The following is a 22,091-nucleotide window of genomic DNA, read 5'->3' as shown; positions in this document are numbered from 1 at the left end:
ACCTCTTTACCAGTTCGCTGATTGTGAAATAAAAGCAGAGGGAAATATTTCTTCCTGCTGGGTTCCCCCACATATTATCAGCCCTTCTGGCCTACATTCCCCTCCTGGAGCGATAATCTGCAGACCCAGCAAGATCCTCAGTATACTCTCACAATCACCAGGATTATGCAGTATCACGATCACCAATAATGAGGACGGAGGAGAGAAGGAGTTCACACAGCATAAGGTCCTTAAAACATGACTTTTATTTTAAAACCTGCACACTCACATTTTAATGTGTCTCCACTGACACAAGCAAAAAGGCATATAAATAGTCCGAGATCACTCTGACCGAAGATCCTGGGCGTGAGCACACAAACCCGGCGTACGTGATGACGTTATTTCCCCCTCTTACGCGTTTCGTCACCCGACTTCCTACAGATGATCCACTTGTCAGGCCAGAGTTCCAGTGTTTTGCGCCGTGCAGGTTTCCTTAACTTTTTTGGAATCTCCAAGTAATAATGTTGGTTGACTGCTGTACTATGTTCTACGAACTCACAGTAATCTATCCCTTTCTGATCAAAAAAACACACAAGCATGATGGTACGAGGGTTCGCACTCTGTCCACATTTGCATCCGTCCTCTGCGGTTTTGGCTACCCACTTCTTGCGTCATCGTGGATATCTTCTTGCCCCTTCTTAAATCACCCATGGCGGTCAAAAACTCTCAATTTCTACAAGGAATGTTCACCATAAGCCTGTTGTAACAGAGCTAAAGTTTTGCCAATTTTCACACCAAATATGATATTAATCCGCTGCTCAAGAGTCCTGTCACTCATTTTCTGCCAGCAGCTCAATGCACACACGTGTTGTTTCTTCTACTACTCCGTAAAGACTGAGTCCACTGGTCTGCGACCCAGGCGAGTGCAATTTAGAACCTGTCAGAACACGCTCTAGCGTGAATATCTGTGTGACTCACCACCATAGTGCTACACCGTGGGCATTCCTGGAATTAAATTGTCACACCTCCTATAACTACAAGTCCTGCTTTGCTCACTGCTGGGCGCACCATTGCGCTTATTCTACGCACATATATGCAATTTGCAGTCTTTACATATATATGGCACACAAACCGTGACATTCACGCTACTTATTGCGAACGGGGATTTCCCTATTTCTGACACACGTTGCATTCCACAGGAACATGCATTGCAATTCATCGCTTACTTGGCGTTTCAGTAAAATGACGCCACCCGTTCTATTTTAATGGTGCACAGCTTGTCAGGCCCATTGAGATATCGGTGGGCGTTTGATGTGCTCCACGTATTTATGTCATGATAGATGTTCATTCAGAATCCTCAGCCGGCTTGCAGGAATATGGTTGGATGGAGAAGACGATGCGGTTGGAGCCGGAGGAAATACTCTTCCAGGTACACCTGCATGATGAATGCACTGATGGATGGTAATTAAGGCACCCGTAATGAAAAATAAAATCTTAATTAGCAGAGCACATCGTTAGAAGACAGCGCTGTCAGATGGTGGAAATACTGGCTGTCCAGACTAGAGGGAAAAAAAAAAAAACAACCAAAAAAACTATTTGTCTGCGTTATATAACAGAGCGGCTCTATTTAGCTCATTAAGGAGTGTATTAAGTGCACCGCCTGAGCAAACACTCTCATCTCCGGAACATGAAATCATTTTTCTCGGCTTTCACTGTATAACATTACACATAAAAGCTTTTCCAAATGTCCCGGGGTACAAATGTGTACAAATGTGTGTTCCACTTCCACCAAAATTACAGGCGCCGTCCGAGGCCAAGACTGATCGCCAATTGGGGGTCGGCGGGTTTCTTCATATTGGGCAAAAACCTCTCACATAAACCTCTTGTGTAGGACCACACAACGCTTTTCTTTTTCTGAGTAGGGTTAGATTAGAACCCCTGCTGGGTATTCATTGTTTTAACTTCTTTATAATGACTTAGAACATTGCACAATACAACCTGATAATAGAGCTGAAGCACAAACCAAGGTGCACATATTAGTCAAAGTAGAGGTATTCCATTATCAAGAGTTAAAAATACTTCCTCATCTGCCTCTGTCAGTGTTCTAGCCTCTGCCTCTCCAAATTGTGACACAGGGGCAAGATGTGGTCCTTTCCTTACCTTTGTCTGGCCCTTGGGGCACTGTTTCTCCCACTGACACCAACAACAGGGCACTATTTCTCCCTCTGACATCAATGATGGGGCACTATTCCTCACACTGACACCATTGATGGGGGACTATTCCTCCTACCGACAACAATGATGGGGCACTATTCCTTCCCCTAGTGGGGAAAATTCTTCCTAGTCTGCCTCTGTAAGAGTCCTAGCACAAACCGTGGCCCAGGGGTGGGATGTGGTCCTTTCCTTACCCTTCTCTGGCTCTTGGAGCACTATTCCTCCCACTGACACCAACAATGGAGAACTTTTCCTCCTACTGACATTAATATTGGTGCACTATTCCGTCCACTGACACCAACCATTGAGCACTATTTCTTCCACTGTCACTAACAATTGAGCATTATCCCTCTCACTGACACCAACAACAGGGCACTCCTTCCACTGGTACCAATGATGGAGCAATTTTCCTTCCACTGAAACTGATGGGGCACTATTCCCCCAACTTACACCAACAACAGAACACGATACCTTCTACTGACACCAAACAATGGAGCCCTATTCCTCCCACTGCCAACAACATTGGTGCACTATTCCTCCCAATGACCCCCACAAACACATACTGTACATACACACATATGCACATGGGTTTGAGTTTTGGTGTGCACACCCTAATACAATAGGCTGCGCTGATCTATGCCCTGTGTATACCTGGACAGAGAGAAATGGGGAGGTTGCCACTGACTTTGAACAAGCAAGCAGCAAGTTAGGTCATGTTCCTAGTACACTGGTTTAACATGACAGCCAGGTCACTGGCATTTTCCTGGAAAGGTACACATTTGTAGAAATATAAACATGGCACGTACCATTGAATTCTTGACGCTCTGCAGTAGCCGCTCATGTTGTTCCGCTATCGCCAGCGCCGCCGAGTGAACTTTATGATAGATGGCTTCACCTTCTCTGGTTTGGAAGATAAAGAGGCCCTCCCCCGTGTCACACATCCTGCCAACAGACAAACACAAAAACACACGATGAGACTAGACTGAACCTCCAGCCAAATGCATTAGTCTTTCCGCGTCTACATCCAAGCCTGTTCGCTGCAATCACAGCGCTTCCATCCCAACCTGTGCAAACAGCAGACTGATAAGAATATTATCAGCCTCAGATGTCCGTATGGAAACGCTACGGAAAACGATTGGCCGGAGTCACAAAGTGACATTCCACATACTGGATTTACAGCATCACCAAACCCGAAAGCAAAAATGTAATGTATCACAGCTCAACAGTCCATAGATGTGGTGGCTGCATTCTTTTTTATTTTTTACCGGTAAGAAAGTTTTCAGCAGGTGCAGAATATGTCTGTTGAAGATGACAGAAATCTAATGTCCTTGTCACATCCTGTGGGATAGCATATAATAACCTTAGTTTCCTTCAATAAATTACTAATCCCCACATATCTGACATCCAGTGGCAACCATGGCTGCTTTACAGATACAGTACAGTGAGTGACCACAGCCACCCTGGGACAGGAAGTGTGTGATTTGCAGGATTACTAGATAAAAATAAAGGCAAAAAAAAAAAAATTAAAGTTTTACTAAACCCAGGACCCCGCATTCCCTATATCCGCTCTCCCCTTGGACCCCGCATTCCCTATATCCGCTCTCCCCTTGGACCCCGCATTCACTATATCCGCTCTCCCCTTGGACCCCGCATTCCCTATATCCGCTCTCCCCTTGGACCCCGCATTCCCTATATCCGCTCTCCCCTTGGACCCCGCATTCCCTATATCCGCTCTCCCCGGACACTGCATTCACTATATCCGCTCTCCCCGGACCCTGCATTCACTATATCCGCTCTCCCCGGACCCTGCATTCACTATATCCGCTCTCCCCGGACCCTGCATTCACTATATCCACTCTCCCCGGACCCCGCATTCACTATATCCGCTCTCCCCGGACCCTGCATTCACTATATCCACTCTCCCCGGACCCCGCATTCACTATATCCACTCTCCCCATTAATTCTAATGGCACACCACCCGCACTGGAAATCACAAATGTACTGGGATCCTCGGTTCCCGTGCAGGCTGCATTTTCAGAAGAAGTGCAAGGACTTCTTCCCTGCATGTCCCGGGGCACGGGAGTCCATTCAACTGAATGGGCTCTCGTGCCCGCGCAAAACGCGGCCCGCACGGCCGCAGATATGTGAACCAGGGGAAAGACTATGATACATGTCAAAGTCAACAGTTATTGTTTGGAGTTCCAGCAAGCACTGCTGACAAACAAAGGCAGTACAATAAGACGTATTCAATCACATGGGAGAGAGATCTACCCTGTGTGCAAAGTAATTTAAATGTCTGTATATAATGTCATTCAAACACACAGACTGCATTGAAGAGACAACTAGTCCCAGCAGCTGGCAGTCCCAATCAGACACACCTATCTGCATACACTATACATTGCCTGAGTACTTACCTGACTGTCCACTTGTGTTTTGTGTACATCTCTACAGGAAGTGATGTCATTCTGGAACACTGATTACTCTGATGTGTCAGCATACCTGAAGCTGGGATTCCAGGGCTGGATTGGGGGAGAGCTGCATTACTCTCAGCACACACATGACACAAACATGCCTATTTTAGTGTTTTACCTTGGAAAATGAATGTTTGTTATTTTTATGACCTGTGAGGTTTAAAGTGGAGCTAAAGGCAATTTTCTTTCTTTTTGGATAGAGTGAGATTTCCCTTACCTTTCAGTCCCATAGAAACAATAGAAAGTGAGAGAAAACTCTTGGCTGTCACCCCATTGGAAGAGTTTCCTCTTCTCGTGTTTTCTTGACAACCCAAAATTTGGAATCTTCCTTCACTCTCAGCCTGGGTTCACACTTGTGCGGGGCGGCACACCGCATGTGATTCTCACAGGATTCGCACTGCACATGCGATGCGATACCAGTAGGCAGGACAAACAGAGAGGGTAAATCTCCCTAACGGGGACACAGACCTCAATTCAAAGCAAAAGGGGAAGATCTGCTCATCCTTCTCCCCCCTCCTCCACCATATTTGGAATGCATTTTTTTTTTGGGGTGGGGGGAGAAGCAGGTACCCGTTCCCACTTTCAGTCGGATCGCTGCAGCAATTCCACCAGAAGTTCTACCCCCTCCCTGCTCATGTCACGCCATAAGTCCCAGGTGGCTGCAGGACCATTCACAAAGCGCAGTGCGGTGCGATCATTTGCTTGGCGGTGCTGGGGACCCAAAGACCAGTGAAGAACTGGCACGGGTGAGGATGGTGCTGGATCCCTGGACAGGTGAGTGTCTGTTTATTAAAAGTCAGCAGCTACAGCGTTTGCAGCCGTGTCACGCCACAAGTCCCAGGTGGCTGTAGGACCATTCACAAAGCGCAGTGCGGTGCGATCATTTGCTTGGCGGTGCTGGGGACCCAAAGACCAGTGAAGAACTGGCACGGGTGAGGATGGTGCTGGATCCCTGGACAGGTGAGTGTCTGTTTATTAAAAGTCAGCAGCTACAGCGTTTGCAGCCGCTATTTTTTTTTTTTCAGAAATGACTGAAGCTCCTCTTAAAAGTAACCCATTCCTTTATAAGGTGTACTGCACCTACTGAACAGGAGTATGGTACATGGACGAGTATGCTTTCATACTCCTATCTGTCTGCCTTTAGCATGCAGCCCTGGGGTCTTGGGTTCAGTTACGTCCAAAGACACTTTCTATATACAGTCTGTATGTTCTACCTGTGCGGTCTTTCTCTGGGCACTGGTAGGTGCATTGCCATCTGACCACACTGCTCCTGCATTGTGTGCATTTTTATGGCAGACATTAGATTTTTGGATCCTTTGAGGACAGGGATTGTATTCATCAGCCTGTATGTCAGTAACCGCTTCCTGATATCTGGTGGGTATAGCTAAGTTGTTTAGTTAATGCGGACTATGAGGAGCAAGGGGATCTGCTGCGTCACTGCTAGAAAGTAGTAGCTGGAGGAGCTGCTGAGGGAAAAGACTGAAGATTGCAGCACTTCTGCTGTGAGGTTTGAGGATGAATTTCCCCTGAAAGCCTGTAGCTACAGAGGTCAACAAGGGCTTGTTTTAAAAGTAATTCACTGCTGGTTATAAATATGCAAATACTTAAAATGGTCACAGGAAGAGTTTAAATCGGCTTTTATAGTAATATGCACACAGAAGCTTAGGCTTTCAATGTGAATCTTTTCTGTTCTAGTTATAGAGAGGGCTCATGGTGTGCTGCCCTTCTCTGCAGAGGCCTAAAGAGTTTGTGTAGCATTCCAGAAACATTCTTGTATTTGTGTTTTCAGCTGTGAATCCTTTTGCCCTTTTAACTATTTGTTCCTAATGCTTTGTCTACACCCACCTGCCAGCTTCAAAGGTGAACCAGGCTGGGTCTCGCCCGTACCTCCGTAGGGAGCTTAGCGGCCAAGACACCAGCTTCAGCCTCGGATTTTGTACGTCCCACAGGCAGATGTTCTCGCAGGTGATCTGCAGCGTGCATTCCCCGTGGACATCTAAATTGGGAGACGGCATCAAATACACATTGAATCTCTCTGGGAGAAAAAAAGATGATTAGTCTGCAATCTGCGTAGGAGAGCCATCACACAAACACGTCATCATCATCACAAACATCAATTCAGAAACTGAGACATTTTATTTAATAACTCTTCAGCAGTCCTTCTGTTATTTGTGAATGTTTGTACAAAGACTGGGCACGTTGGTTAAAGTGGAACGCCAACAAAACAGCTAGATACACAGAGGTAATATGTATTTCAAAGAGCAGATTTGCCTGGTGAAAGATTTGTATTTTTGTCCATCCACTTCTGAGATTTGCACAGCTCTGCCACATAGCACAGTCCTGTCTGGGAGGGCAGGAGACATGATTTTCATCTGCTCCAGTTCACTAACATTTTCTTGTCTTGTCCCTCCCCCAGTCTGTAAGTGGAAATTGCTACAAATCTTTCTGCAGATAAGACTACCTACTGTATGTGTATCTAGCTGCTTGACTGAAGTTCTCCTTCAACTGGGAACTGTAATTGGCCAACATAAGAATGCTGTTTCTCCCCCTCCAGTAGTAAGGGTTAAGTCTAGTGCAGCTGTTCTCAAGGAGGGTTCTGTGGCGTCCTCGGGTTCCTCCAGAGGTTGCTAGAGTTCCTTGAGCTGTGGTAGTGCCTGCATAGGTTCGGGGCCAAAACCATTTGGCAGAGCCAGCTGCATGACACCACTGACCTATTTAGCTGTCTGTAAGGGTGGCATTCTGACCACCATTGTAAAGAGGGGGGGGGGCATTAGTCCCACTGGCCACTAATGTAAAGGGCATTTTCCCCACTGATCCCCAATAAACTGGTTTTAGCAGGGGTTCCCTGAGATCTAAACATTTATTTTAAGGGTTCCTCTGGGGTAAAAAGGTTGAGAAAGACCGTTCTAGATGGTAGGGAATAGGCAGAAATACGTGCCTTATTTGTCACTAACACAAGTCTTTTTCCCTGTCAGATGACCAATCCCATGAAGCAGCATCCTTTTGCTGGTTGTGAGGCCACCAACGTCATCATATACAATGCAATACATGAGGTCCTGCACTGTACACAAGGCCCTGCTCTGAACAAGAGGGGAGTGCCAGCATTTGGGACAGTGAGGCATAAGGTAAGTATTTCTGACTCTCTTATCCCCTATTCCAGTCTTTCTCAACCACGGTTTCTGCAGACGTTGCTCAGGGTTCCTTGAGAAATTACCAATTTCTTCTCTAAAATCATGAACCACTGACACCAATGATCTTTGTCGCCATCTCTAATGCTTCTCACTGACCACCAATGTAAGCAGCATTATTCCCAATGGCCATCAGTGCAGTGGGACCCTTCTTCCACTGACCACCAGTGTAAGGGGACCCCTCACTCAATATTTAGCAATGTAGGGTGGTCCTCTTATCCCTGACCACCAATCTAATGGGGCCCTTCTCCACTGACCACCAGTGTAAGGGGACCCCTCACCCAATAATCACCAATGTAAGGTCCTTCTCCCACTGACCACCAACCTAAAGGAGCTCTTCTCCACTGATCACCGGTATAAGGGAACCTCTCGCCTAATATTCACCAATGTAAGGTGGTCCTTCTCCTACTGACCAACAATATAATGGGGCTTTTCACTGACCACTGGTGTAAGGGGACCCCTCACCCAATATTCACCAATGTAAGGTGGTCCTTCTCCCACTGACCACCAATCTAAAGGGGCCCTTCTCCACTGACCACCAGTGTAAGGGAACCCCTCACCCAATAATTACCAATATAGGGTGGTCCTTTCCTACTGACCACCAATCTAAAGGGGCCCTTCTCCACTGACCACCAGTGTAAGGGGACCCCTCACCCAATAATTACCAATATAGGGTGGTCCTTTCCTACTGACCACCAATCAAAAGGGGCCCGTCTCCAATGACCAACGGTGTAAGGGGACCCCTCTCTAATAATCACCCTTGTAAGGTGGTCCTTCTCTAACTGACCACTGATATATAGGGGCTCTTCACTGACCGTGGGTGTAGCAGAGATCTTCACTGAACACCATTGTAAGAAAATATTACAATTTTTATCATCTTAATTTCTTTTCTGGCCATTCTTATTACTTGGTTTATTTAATTATTTTGACTGAAAATGATTATGTTATACAAAGCAGCCCTTGGTGCTAAATATTTTAAGTGTCACATTCCTTTTTCATAGATCTCAGCTTACTGTTCACCCAGATTTACCCAGAGCTCTATTTATGGTAACTGTTTTCAAGGGTTCCCTGAAACGCAAAAGCTATTTCAAGGGTTCCTCCATGTTAAAAAGGGCGAGAAAGGCTGCACTAGACTAAACAAGCATTTCTTCTTAAGACCTAGAGCCCTGAAATGCCTGTATGTAATGGCTGACCAGAGTTTAGGTTTAACACCTGCAAAATTCCTGGAAATATTCATAGTGTGCACAGACCCATGATCAGGAGGTCTATTTATAAAAAAAAAAAGCACATAGCCAATTGTCCAGCAAAGCTGCATGTACATTTGGTCACGTACATTTGCTAACTCCCTCTAGCATTTTCTACATTTGTGACAGTGAGGTTGATTTACTAACCGCAAAAAGACTGTTGCCTTCTGCAAGGGAATTTGCTCCAGAGCGTGAAGTGAAAATAGCCTAATAGTATTTGATTTTGTCCAATTCCCACAGAATGAATGCACACACAGATTCACTGGATGAGTGGCTATGTAATTGTTTTTTTTAAATAAAACAGAGACAATAGCACAGTCTTCTGATCTGTGTATTTTTATGCACATCTTTGGTTGTTTTTTTTTTTTTCTTCACCTCCATAACTCAGTATTTACAGCTATCTAGATTATCTCTTAAAACAAATAAAAATCTTCTTAGGAGACAACTAGTCATAAAGGAGGGGAGGTCTGTCAATGCTGTTGATTTGGGATAACATGCAGATGTTTCAAGAGGCAGCGCAGCTACATATAACTTTCATGAGTGCCGGAAACTCTACATTTAAAAGACAAGCCATTACTACATACCGTTCTGCTCTCTCTCCACTCCGGTAGCTAACAGGTCCGGTTCTCCCAAACTGATGTCGCTGATCCGAGTCCCAAGGCACTCTGTATGCAGAATCTTGCACCATTCATCTGCCTCCAACTCTGAATAAAATTATACAGAAAGGAAACGTTATAATGATCTAATCAACTCTAAAAGGTATTGTACAGGTCAGAACTGAACTCCTTTTGAAGCCCAACTCCAGCCAAAATGTTTTTTTTTTTTTTTTTGTGGATAGTGTGGGGAAGAGTTACATCACATCTACATTATATGGCCAAAAGTCTGTGGACCCCTGACCATCACATCTACATTATATGGCTTAAAAGTCTGTGGACCCCTGACCATCACATCTACATTATATGGCCAAAAGTCTGTGGACCCCTGACCATCACATCTACATTATATGGCTTAAAAGTCTGTGGACCCCTGACCATCACATCTACATTATATGGCCAAAAGTCTGTGGACCCCTGACCATCACATCTACATTATATGGCCAAAAGTCTGTGGACCCCTGACCATCACATCTACATTATATGGCCAAAAGTCTGTGGACCCGACCATCACATCTACATTATATGGCCAAAAGTCTGTGGACCCCTGACCATCACATCTACATTATATGGCTTAAAAGTCTGTGGACCCCTGACCATCACATCTACATTATATGGCTTAAAAGTCTGTGGACCCCTGACCATCACATCTACATTATATGGCCAAAAGTCTGTGGACCCCTGACCATCACATCTACATTATATGGCCAAAAGTCTGTGGACCCCTGACCATCACATCTACATTATATGGCCAAAAGTCTGTGGACCCCTGACCATCACATCTACATTATATGGCTTAAAAGTCTGTGGACTTCTGATCAGGGCGAACTGACCATTTGTACACTCGGGCACTGCCCGGGGTCAGTAGGGGGCCCAATGAGATGCCCCTGGTAACTTTTTCATAGACTTTTTTGAGTTTGGGCAAGGACACGGGCCCCATGATCCCCTATTGCATGGGGGCCCCAGGAGTTGTCAGTCCACCCCTGCTCCTGATCACCACACCTACACTGTATGCTCAAAAGGCTGTAGATCTCTGACCATCACACCTACACTAATATTGCCAAAGGTTTCTGGACCCTTGACCATCACACTTGCACTGTATGGCCAAAAGTCTGTGGACCCCTGACCATCATGCCTACACTATATGGCCAAAAGGCTGTAGATCTCTGATCATCACATCTACACTATATGGCCAAAAGTCTGTGGACCCCTGATCATCACACTTGCACTGCATGGCCAAACTTCTGTGGACTCCTGACCATCACACCCACACTATATGGCCAAAGGTGTGGGGATCCCTTAGCATCACACCTACACTATATGGCCAAATGTTCATGGACCCATGACCTTCACACTTATACTACATGAATATCTGAATATCACACCTACAATATATGGCCAAAAGTATGCAGACAGCCTCCAAGTGAGTTTAGGTGTTTCCAGTGAGCAATGCTGTTAGCATACAAAGACATTTTAGACTTTCATTCTTGTGTTAACAGCTTGGTGAAGGCCCTTCCTTTCGCATGTACAATGTATGGTCAAAAGGTTGTGGACCTCTTGCCATCACGCCTGTACTATAAAAGCAAACGTTTGTGGACCCCTGGCCCTCACACAAGTACTATATGGCTATGGCTGTGGACCCCTGACCATCACACCTACATTATATGACTAAAAGGCTGTGGACCCCGACCATCACATCTTCACTGTATGGAAAAAAGGCTGTGGACCCTGACCATCACACAGACATTATATTGCAAAAAGTCTGTGGATCCTTTAACATCACACCTACACTATATGGCCAAATGTTCATGGAATCATAACCTTCTCACTTACACTACATGAATACCTGACCATCACACCTACACTATATGGCCAAAGGTATGCAGACAGCCTCCAAGTGAGTTCAGGTGTTTCCAGTGAGCAATGCTGTTAGCATACAAACACATTTTAGACGTTTGTGCACTTTCATTCTTGTGGTAACAGGTTTGTGAAGGCCCATCATGACAGTGCCCATGTGTACGAAGTCAGCTCCATAAAGACATGGTTTGACCAGACTGGTGTGAAGAAACCAAAAAGGCCTGCACATAGATCTTAACTCAAACCTACTCTGAGATGAATTTGAATGCTGATATGTGACCATTCATTTTTGTTTTGGCTGAATAGGCATAAATGTCCACCAACACCTTGAAACCTTGTGAAAAGTATTTCCCGTAGAGTGGAGACTGTTATAGCCGCGAGTGTAACACCCTCTAGTGTACATAGGTTTTTTGTGTTTAGTTAGAGGTTTGCTTCTAGCCTGGGTATGAGTCAGCGAGGTTACTTGAGTATAAAGCTGAAGCGCCCTAGAGGTCAGTTCTCTGATATACTTCCCCTTGCTCCAGAACAGTGGTCTCCAAATTGTGGCCAGAGGGTCAGATGTGGCCATTTGCTTTCCTTTATCTGACCCTTGGGGCATTTTCTCTCCTAATGCTATGGAGCACTATTCTCCTCACTGAGCCTAATGATGGGGCACTATTATTCTCACTGATACCAATCATGGGGCTCTATGCATTCCACTGACCCCAGTGATAGGGTACTATTCCTTCCACTTACACCAACAATGGGCACTATTCCTCTTACTGACCCTAACCCAAGCCTGTGGCATTGTTTACTCCCAATGCCGCCGGGGCACTTTCTACTCCTACTGGCCACAGTCCGACCCCCCCCCCTAAAGTCTGAAGGATCGTGAACTGGCCCTTTTGTTTAGAAAGTTTGGAGACCCCTGCTATAGAAACTTAGAGAAGTTTCAAGAAGCAGTGGGTGGTGGTGGGGAAGGGCTGATCTGCATACTTAGGGGAATCTGGCCAATCCCCAGACAGGAGGCCTGGCATGGTGGCTAGGTCAGTTCTTAAATATGAGAGCCTAGTGAGCAGGGGAGTCAGGTTGAAGATGGAGTGAAGAAGTGCTGCTGGTGTGAAGCTTGGGAGGGGGTCCCAAAGGAGGGAGCATCTCTCTACAGGCTGGAAGCTGGACAGAAGGACCTCCACAGTCTACTGGGGAGAGAGAGTCTGTCAGCAGGGAAGGAGTCAGCCCAGCGTAAGGCCTGAAAGCATCTTCAACCTTTAAAGCAACAGGAGTACTTCTATACCCCCTAGGCCAAAAAAGGGAGAGGGAGGTCAGGTGCAATACCCAATTAGTTCTCCCTGGGACTACATTCTTTGTGTGTCTCGGAATCTCTTGCCCTGGGACACTCTGAAGACAGCCAGGTGGATGAGAAGATTTTCATCTGGGGTCTGAGGAGGTTCATTCAAGGGGACAAAGTGCAAAGACTGTGTGCTAATCTGTCTGAAGGGAAGTGCTACTCCTGAAGTAATGGAGAGCTAGGATCCATTTTTATGCTGCTTGCTGGATTCTTGCCCATTTTTTGTGCTTAAGAAGTTGTCCTCCAGAATTGTTCAATTCTATTGGACATCTCATATACCCCTAGGCCCCATCCATAGTTACATAGTTAGTCTGGCTGAAAAAAAGACAAAAGTCCATCCAGTTCAACCATCAAAAACATAAAAAAAATTCAAAGTTATAATCCTACACACACAGTTGATCCAGAGGAAGGCAAAAAAAAAAAACCCTAGCAAAGCACGATCCAATTTGCTCCTGCAGGGGAAAAAATTCCTTCCTAATCCCCTGAGAGGCAATCGGATATTCCCTGGATCAACTTTACCTATAAATGTTACTATCCAGTTATATTCTGTGTATCCAAGAAAGAATCCAGGACTTTCCTACAGCAATCCACTGAGCTGGCCACAACCAACTCTTCAGGGAGTCTATTCCACATTCTCACAGCTCTCACTGTGAAGAAACCTTTCCGTGTTTGGAGATTACATTTCTTTTCCTCCAGATGTAAAGAGTGCCCCCTTGTCCTCTGTGATGACCTCAGGGGGAATAACTACACCGAGTTCACTATATGAACCACTGATTTTATTAATGTATTATACATGGAGATCATATCCCCCCTTATGTATTATACATGGAGATCATATCCCCCCTTATGTATTATACATGGTGATCATATCCCCCCTTATGTATTATACATGGAGATCATATCCCCCCTTATGTATTATACATGGAGATCATATCCCCCCTTATGTATTATACATGGTGATCATATCCCCCCTTATGTATTATACATGGAGATCATATCCCCCCTTATGTATTCTACATGGAGATCATATCCCCCCTTATGTATTATACATGGAGATCATATCCCCCTTATGTATTATACATGGAGATCATATCCCCCCCTTATGTATTATACATGGAGATCATATCCCCCCTTATGTATTATACATGGTGATCATATCCCTCCCTTATGTGTTATACATGGAGATCATATCCCCCCCTTATGTATTATACATGGAGATCATATCCCCCCTTATGTATTATACATGGAGATCATATCCCCCCTTATGTATTATACATGGAGATCATATCCCCCCTTATGTATTATACATGGAGATCATATCCCCCCCTTATGTATTATACATGGAGATCATATCCCCCCCTTATGTATTATACATGGAGATCATATCCCCCCCTTATGTATTATACATGGAGATCATATCCCCCTTATGTATTATACATGGAGATCATATCCCCCCCTTATGTATTATACATGGAGATCATTTCCCCCCCTTATGTATTATACATGGAGATCATATCCCCCCTTATGTATTATACATGGTGATCATATCCCCCCTTATGTATTATACATGGAGATCATATCCCCCCTTATGTATTATACATGGAGATCATATCCCCCCTTATGTATTATACATGGTGATCATATCCCCCCTTATGTATTATACATGGAGATCATATCCCCCCTTATGTATTCTACATGGAGATCATATCCCCCCTTATGTATTATACATGGAGATCATATCCCCCTTATGTATTATACATGGAGATCATATCCCCCCCTTATGTATTATACATGGAGATCATATCCCCCCTTATGTATTATACATGGTGATCATATCCCTCCCTTATGTGTTATACATGGAGATCATATCCCCCCCTTATGTATTATACATGGAGATCATATCCCCCCTTATGTATTATACATGGAGATCATATCCCCCCTTATGTATTATACATGGAGATCATATCCCCCCTTATGTATTATACATGGAGATCATATCCCCCCCTTATGTATTATACATGGAGATCATATCCCCCCCTTATGTATTATACATGGAGATCATATCCCCCCCTTATGTATTATACATGGAGATCATATCCCCCTTATGTATTATACATGGAGATCATATCCCCCCCTTATGTATTATACATGGAGATCATTTCCCCCCCTTATGTATTATACATGGAGATCATATCCCCCCCTTATGTATTATACATGGAGATCATATCCCCCCTTATGTATTATACATGGAGATCATATCCCCCCTTATGTATTATACATGGAGATCATATCCCCCCTTATGTATTATACATGGAGATCATATCCCCCCTTATGTATTATACATGGAGATCATATCCCCCCTTATGTATTATACATGGAGATCATATCCCGCCTTATGTATTATACATGGGGATCATATCCCCCTTATGTATTATACATGGTGATCATATCCCCCCTTATGTATTATACATGGAGATCATATCCCCCCTTATGTATTATACATGGAGATCATATCCCTCCTTATGTATTATACATGGAGATCATATCCCCCCCTTATGTATTATACATGGAGATCATATCCCCCCCTTATGTATTATACATGGAGATCATATCCCCCCTTATGTATTATACATGGAGATCATATCCCCCCTTATGTATTATACATGGAGATCATATCCCCCCCTTATGTATTATACATGGAGATCATATCCCCCTTATGTATTATACATGGAGATCATATCCCTCCTTATGTATTATACATGGAGATCATATCCCCCCCCTTATGTATTATACATGGAGATCATATCCCCCTTATGTATTATACATGGAGATCATATCCCCCCTTATGTATTTATACATGGAGATCATATCCCCCCTTATGTATTATACATGGAGATCAACCCCCCCCCCTTATGTATTATACATGGAGATCAAACCCCCCCCCCTCTTATGTATTATACATGGTGATCATATCCCCCCTTAATCTCCTCTTCTCAGTAGAGAATAAATTCAGTTCCTCTAATCTTTCCTCATAGCTGAGCTCCTCCATGCCTCTTATCAGTTTGGTTGCCCTTCTCTGTACTTTCTCCAGTTCCCCAACGTTCTTTTTGTGAATTGGTTCCCAAACTGAACTGCATATTCTAGATGAGGTATTACTAAGTTGTTAACCCCAATAAAATAACAAAAACCAAGCTCTTGGACGTTTTACTGACAGTGAAAGTGTGAAAAATGCGTGTTACCTGGTTGCAGAACTCAGGGGGACCCAAAAAGTCAGCAGCCCTCAAAAGAGTAGCTCTACGCAAGCTTGATATAAAAGCCCATGGTTTTGGAATCGGATGTCCAACAAGCTTATATAGGTGTGATAGTCCAGTGTACACAGATGTATGACTATACATATAGACGTTGATTTACTAAAACTGAAGAGTGCAAAATCTGGTGCAGCTCTGCATAAAAACCAATCAGCTTCCAGGTTTTTTTCATGTTAAAGCGTAATTGAACAAGCTGAAGTTGGAAGCTGATTGACTACCATGTACACCTTCGGCAGATTTTGCACGCTCCGGTTTTAGTAAATAAACCCCATAGTGTAAAATTTAAATTCAGTTGCACTGTATTCTGTCACATCCATTGGCAGAGAATTGCGAAATCTAGCCAGCCTTCCAGCAATTTCCGGCTCTGTAAAGGGTTAACAATCGCCACTTCTAAGAAATCCGCGTGTAGTATATTATTTTATCCTCCACAGTAAATTATCTCAACAGCCAGCAGCTCCATTTATCACGCTGTATTCCCCTTATTATAAAAGATATTAATATGAAGAGGAAAAGACATTCCCTTTCATGTTCCATATCAAACTCTTTTTAATAGACCCTGATTCAATCAGACCACAGCCTGTGAGGCGCAGTGAACGCTGAAAGGCGCACTGTATTTTGCATGTTAAAGAACTCTCCACGTTGAAGATGGCAGCCTGACGTCAGTGACTCAACAGAGTGCTTATCAGATGCGGCCCCCTGTCGCGCTCACTCACCCGATTCACAGGCAAATGTTTTTGAGGTGTCATCGGTGAAGAAAATGCCCACTGCATGTTTCTTGGTGGTTTTAGGGAGTCGGAGGATATTTTTGACATTGTTCAGTTCCGTCACCTGCAAGGCAAAGCAGTTTATTGTTTTTATTAGTACGGTACAGCCATAACTTTCACCCAAAACCTCCGTTTTCTACATCTTTCACCTAATGCCTACTTGCTGCGCGTTTGCAGTTTCTCAGTTAAAAATATATCTCCAGCCAAAACTTGTTTTGGTAGTTTTGGATAACCTAAGGGAAGGTTGTAAACCCCTCTCAGGTTATACTTGCTGTCTGCATCCCCATTTCGATATTTGCCCTCTGTATTAGTAACTTGGACAGAAAGTCATAACAAAATCCAGTTGTCATCATAACAAGAGGTAGGGGGAAATCTGTTCTGGGGACAACTAAGAGACTTTCCCTTCACTTTGGAGAGATTTCCATCAACTGCCTGTTGTGTCTCCATTGAAGGAAGGAAGTAGATATCTCCCTGTTTTGATGGAGACAGAATACAAAAATCCCAACAGGGGGTTCTAAGGCCTTGCTGACATGTGCACAGTCTCTGACCATCTCTTGTACCATGTCCACAATCTCTGACCATCTCCTGTACTATGTCCACAGTCTCTGACCATCTCCTGTACTATGTCCACAGTCTCTGACCATCTTTTGTATCATGCCCACAGTCTCTGAACACCTCTTGTATCATGTCTGCAGTCTACAGCCATCTCTAGTGTCATGTCCACAGTCTCTGACCATTTCCTGTATCATGTCCACAGTCCCTGAACACCTCTTGTATCACATTTGTAGTCTATGACCATCTCTTGTAGTATGTCTTCCGTCTTTGACCACCTCTTGTATCATGTCTGTAGTCTGACTATCTCTAGTATCATGTCTTCAGTCTCTGACCATGTCTAGTATCATGTCTGCAATCTCTGACCATCTCTAGTACCATGTCTTCAGTCTATGACCACCTCTTGTATCATGTCTGCAATCTCTGACCACCTCTTGTATCATGTCTGTAGTCTATGACCATCTCTAGTACCATGTCTTCAGTCTCTGACCATGTCTTGTACTATGTCTGCACTCTCTGACCATATCCTGTACTATGTCTGCAGTCTCTGACCATCTCCTGTACTATGTCTGCAGTCTCTGACCATCTCCTGTATCATGTCCACAGTCCCTGACCAAGTCTGTAGTCTATAACTATTTCTTGTATCATGTATGTAGTCTACGGCCATTTCTAGTATCCACAGTCCCTGACCACCTCTTGTATCATGTCTGTAGTCTATGACCATCTCTAGTACCATGTCTTCAGTCTATGACCATCTCTTGTAGTATGTCTGCAGTCTCTGACCATCTCCTGTACTATGTCTGCAGTCTCTGACCATCTCCTGTACTATGTCTGCAGTCTCTGACCATCTCCTGTACTATGTCTGCAGTCTCTGACCATCTCCTGTATCATGTCCACAGTCCCTGACCACTTATTGTATCAAGTCTGTAGTCTATGACTATTTCTTGTATCATGTATGTAGTCTACGGCCATTTCTAGTATCATGTCTTCAGTCTCTGACCATCTCTTGTAGTATTTCTGCAGTCTCTGACCATCTCTTGTAGTATTTCTGCAGTCTCTGACCATCTCCTGTACTATGTATGCAGTCTCTGACCATCTCCTGTACTATGTATGCAGTCTCTGACCATCTCCTGTAGTATGTATGCAGTCTCTGACCACTTCTTGTATCACGTCTGTTGTCTCTGACCATCTCCTGTACTATGTATGCAGTCTCTGACCATCTCTAGTATCATGTCTGCAGTATCTGACCATCTCAGGGTTAATATATAATAAAAGGGGTTATAGCACAGTGAAGGTGACTTCTAGCTTCATAAAAAAAATATAGCAACTTCACAGATCCCTGCCCTTTTTAATTACTGACCTGCACTATGCAGTAGAAATACTAGTGTTCAGGTCCTTAATAGCTTCCATACATACAACACATGAGATACTAAAGAAGCGTTACTACTTATTAACCCTTACATGTTCATAGCAAACTCTTGCTTATAAAAGTGGGGATTGTTTAACACACTTTACATGCAATCCATGCTCAAGCTGGCCAATTGAGTCAGTGATCCCTCTCTAGCCCGTCCCTACTCTATCCTGCAGCTTGCCAACCTCTTATTTTCTAAAATAGCGTACTCTTGAGAGTTCAGACATCTAGGGGTATTCATTGACTTTATGTGCGGCTCCTGTGTGATATCGAAGGCTGCACTTGAAGCCCACCATATCAAGAAAGCTGACCCCCACTGATCTACGCTGAAGAAAGTGGTGGCAGGATCATTGGTCCTAATTGCAGAGTCGGCTAAATAATCTGCCAGCCCTGCCGTGCTACAGCCACCAAATGCAGCCAAAATGGGGGAGATCTGAAACTGGAGCACTCACAATCCGGTGTAGCTGTGCATGGTAACCAATCAGCTTCTAACTTCAGCTTTTTCCATGAAGCTTTGGCAAAAAACCCTGGAAGCTGATTGGTCTTCATGCAGAGCTGCACTCTCCTGTATTAGTAAATAACCTCCCAAGGGTCAGGCCGGGTGACTGGCTTCTGGATGATTTGCACACAAATACAGATCCATGTAAAGGGGAGCCTTAGAGATCCCATCACAAAGTCTACATCCTAAGACATAACATACACCCCCTTACAACCCTGTAGTTCTATTCTGTCTCAGAAAACCACAGCAGATCCCTACCATAATAAATGCACTAACTATGCGCTTAACTGTCTTTTCTGCCTTTTATGATCCCCATTGACAAATATAATCTTAGCAACTAAATACTTTATCATGAACAGATGGTAGATGATCCCGGCAACATTCTGAAACGAAGGGATTTCATTGCATCCTTGGTCCAATAAAATATAATATACAGTACACCCTGCGACCACTTCAATACTGGCTTGCCCAATAAATTACAGTTTAAAATCCCTTTGTACAAACACGTTGCATCCTTTTATATTTGATTTGTTAAATGAATGTTTAATTTACTCTGTGCATCTTATTTTATTTACATTTTTTCTAATAAAATCTTGCTTTTTCTTTTTTCATCCATTGTTGCATTTCAGCGACATTGATTGCCGGCAGTCTCTTTGCAGCCACTTCCCGTCTACATGCAGCAATGGGTTTCCTGATGGTGACCATGGCTGCATAATGTGTGTTGAAATGGTCACTTGTTCCTATTGGAAGCCCAAGTAACAGGGTGACAACTAGGGGTGCATTAACCGTGAGGCAAAATGTCAGGGCAGGGGCTGTGGAACGGACAGGCAGGCCTAGTGGCAGGGTAACGCACTGACTGACGACAACCACCACTCACAGACCGAAGTCCCTCAGGGCGCGGAGTCTAAGTCCCAGGCTGCCCTTCACCAGGGCCCCTGATGGTGGAGATGGACTTGACGCAGCCAGGAACCAGGTTGCGGCCCCCGAGACACCCCAGCTGCGGTAATGGCCGCCGCCAATGGTGTGTAGCTAGTGGTAAAGACAATAGCGTAGTCGGGCAGGCCGGGTCGACAACAACGGGACAAAACGGTACAGAACAGTGGACAAGAATCACAGGTCACAGGCCGGGTTCAGCAACGGAAAGTCAGATCAAAGGAAAACACAGAGAATGGTCTAATCACAAGCCGAGTCAGATTCCAGGAGAGTCACGAGAGTATGAACAGAGCTGTAGCAACACAAAGACACAAGTGCAAAGAGCATGTGCGGATCACAGGCTTATATGTAATCAGCCACACCCCTCTGGGGGATGGACCTCAGAGGCCTGAAGGCATAAAAGACTCCCACCATGCTCTGCAGAAACCGAAGATGGACGCCAGCACATGAAGCCGCACAATCTCTGGGAAAAGGTAGGACCTTGACACAAACAAGGCATTTGCTTTGGGCGGCATTTTTCAGGGGGGCCGTCATCACCCCCTGGAAGAAGTAACACACATGGCAGGTGACAGAGAATGGGGACCAGGTGAGGCACTGCCTGAGCTCTGCCATGGGATCCAAGAGGCTGCGGGCTGCTGGAGGATATAGGTAGAGGCCGAGTCTCGTTCCCAACACAAGGATGACACTGTGATTTCCAGACCATGTCTCTGGGGATGGGCGACTGCTTTCATTCCGGAGGTGAGTGCTGGAGGAACATCTCTCTTTCTCCTTTTTTAGATTGTGCCTAGGGCAGCACAAAAATGAAATACACCCCTGGTGACAACACAGGAGGATGAATGACCCTTCTTCTCCTAAAATGGAACTGCACTGCATCTGAACACCAAAAAGCAAAAACACTATTTAATTCATCCTTAATATCCAAAGCAAACTCCCCCATCCATGTCTCCATGATTTATTTTGCTGAGAAACCACTTTGAAAAACACCACCCTTGCGTTTCTGGCCATGGCCATCTTGAGTAAGGGCAGATGATTCATGAAGCATTTACTTCCTGGAATCCATCTGCCCTTAACTCAGGGATACAAGCAGGAGGGCGTGCTTCACTGAGAAAACCCCTACTGAAGACGCCTGAGATGTATGACATCATTTGTCCTAGGCCTGGAAACCAGGAAGTGACTGAAGAAACATAACAAAATAGTCGAAAACAAGAAGATATAATATAATTTCCTATCTATTTACCAATGCTAGCCGCATAAGGATTAAAAATATTCCATATTGACCTAGATAGTGAAGTTCTGGTTTAAGAGCCTATAGCAAATGCCAGCCGTATTCTCTCTTTAGATAACCCACAGTGCTCTGAGAAGTATCAAAAGCTGATTTATAAAACAAAGGCTGTGTGGTACAATACAATAGGTACATACAATAGGTTTTAAAACATTTAAACTACTAAAAATAGGTAAATGAATAAAACTGATTCAAACAAATTACAGTTTCCCTTTAAAGTGGACCTAAACGCAAGCCAAGATTTGCCACGTTATACGGAACATCTAGAAGTATGAATCATGTATAAACAGTACCCTGACAAATCAGCAGCAATGCACTTCATGGTACGTGAGGGTGCCCAGGCACCCCTGTGTTCAGAGCCTCATCTGCAGTGTGCGATCATCTAAGACACTCCTGCCTCTGACTGCTAGTC

The 22,091-nt window shown here is 44.4% G+C and overlaps 1 protein-coding gene across 4 annotated transcripts in view; it reads right to left on the bottom strand.

Annotated features, from left to right (window-relative positions):
• The window catches only part of DOK5 (docking protein 5), a 162,889-nt gene that overhangs the window by 68,182 nt on the left and 72,616 nt on the right, over positions 1–22,091 (bottom strand). For 2 of the 4 annotated variants that reach the window (XM_089670707.1, XM_089670705.1), the window contains exons 3-6: positions 16,952–17,066; positions 9,681–9,800; positions 6,510–6,699; positions 3,000–3,135 (exon numbers count right to left, since the gene is read on the bottom strand). In XM_089670707.1, the coding sequence (XP_089526833.1) occupies positions 3,000–3,135; positions 6,510–6,699; positions 9,681–9,800; positions 16,952–17,066 (561 nt within the window). The remainder of the gene's footprint in view (positions 1–2,999; positions 3,136–6,509; positions 6,700–9,680; positions 9,801–16,951; positions 17,067–22,091) is intronic. The other 2 variants (XM_089670709.1, XM_089670708.1) reach the window with 2 other exon arrangements.

This window comes from Staurois parvus, unplaced genomic scaffold (genome assembly GCF_062004578.1).
Source record: "Staurois parvus isolate SC_StPar_1 unplaced genomic scaffold, SC_StPar_1.0 ptg000093l, whole genome shotgun sequence".
In the NCBI taxonomy this organism is placed as follows: Eukaryota; Metazoa; Chordata; class Amphibia; order Anura; family Ranidae; genus Staurois; species Staurois parvus.
This window is presented reverse-complemented; position numbering and strand designations above follow the sequence as displayed.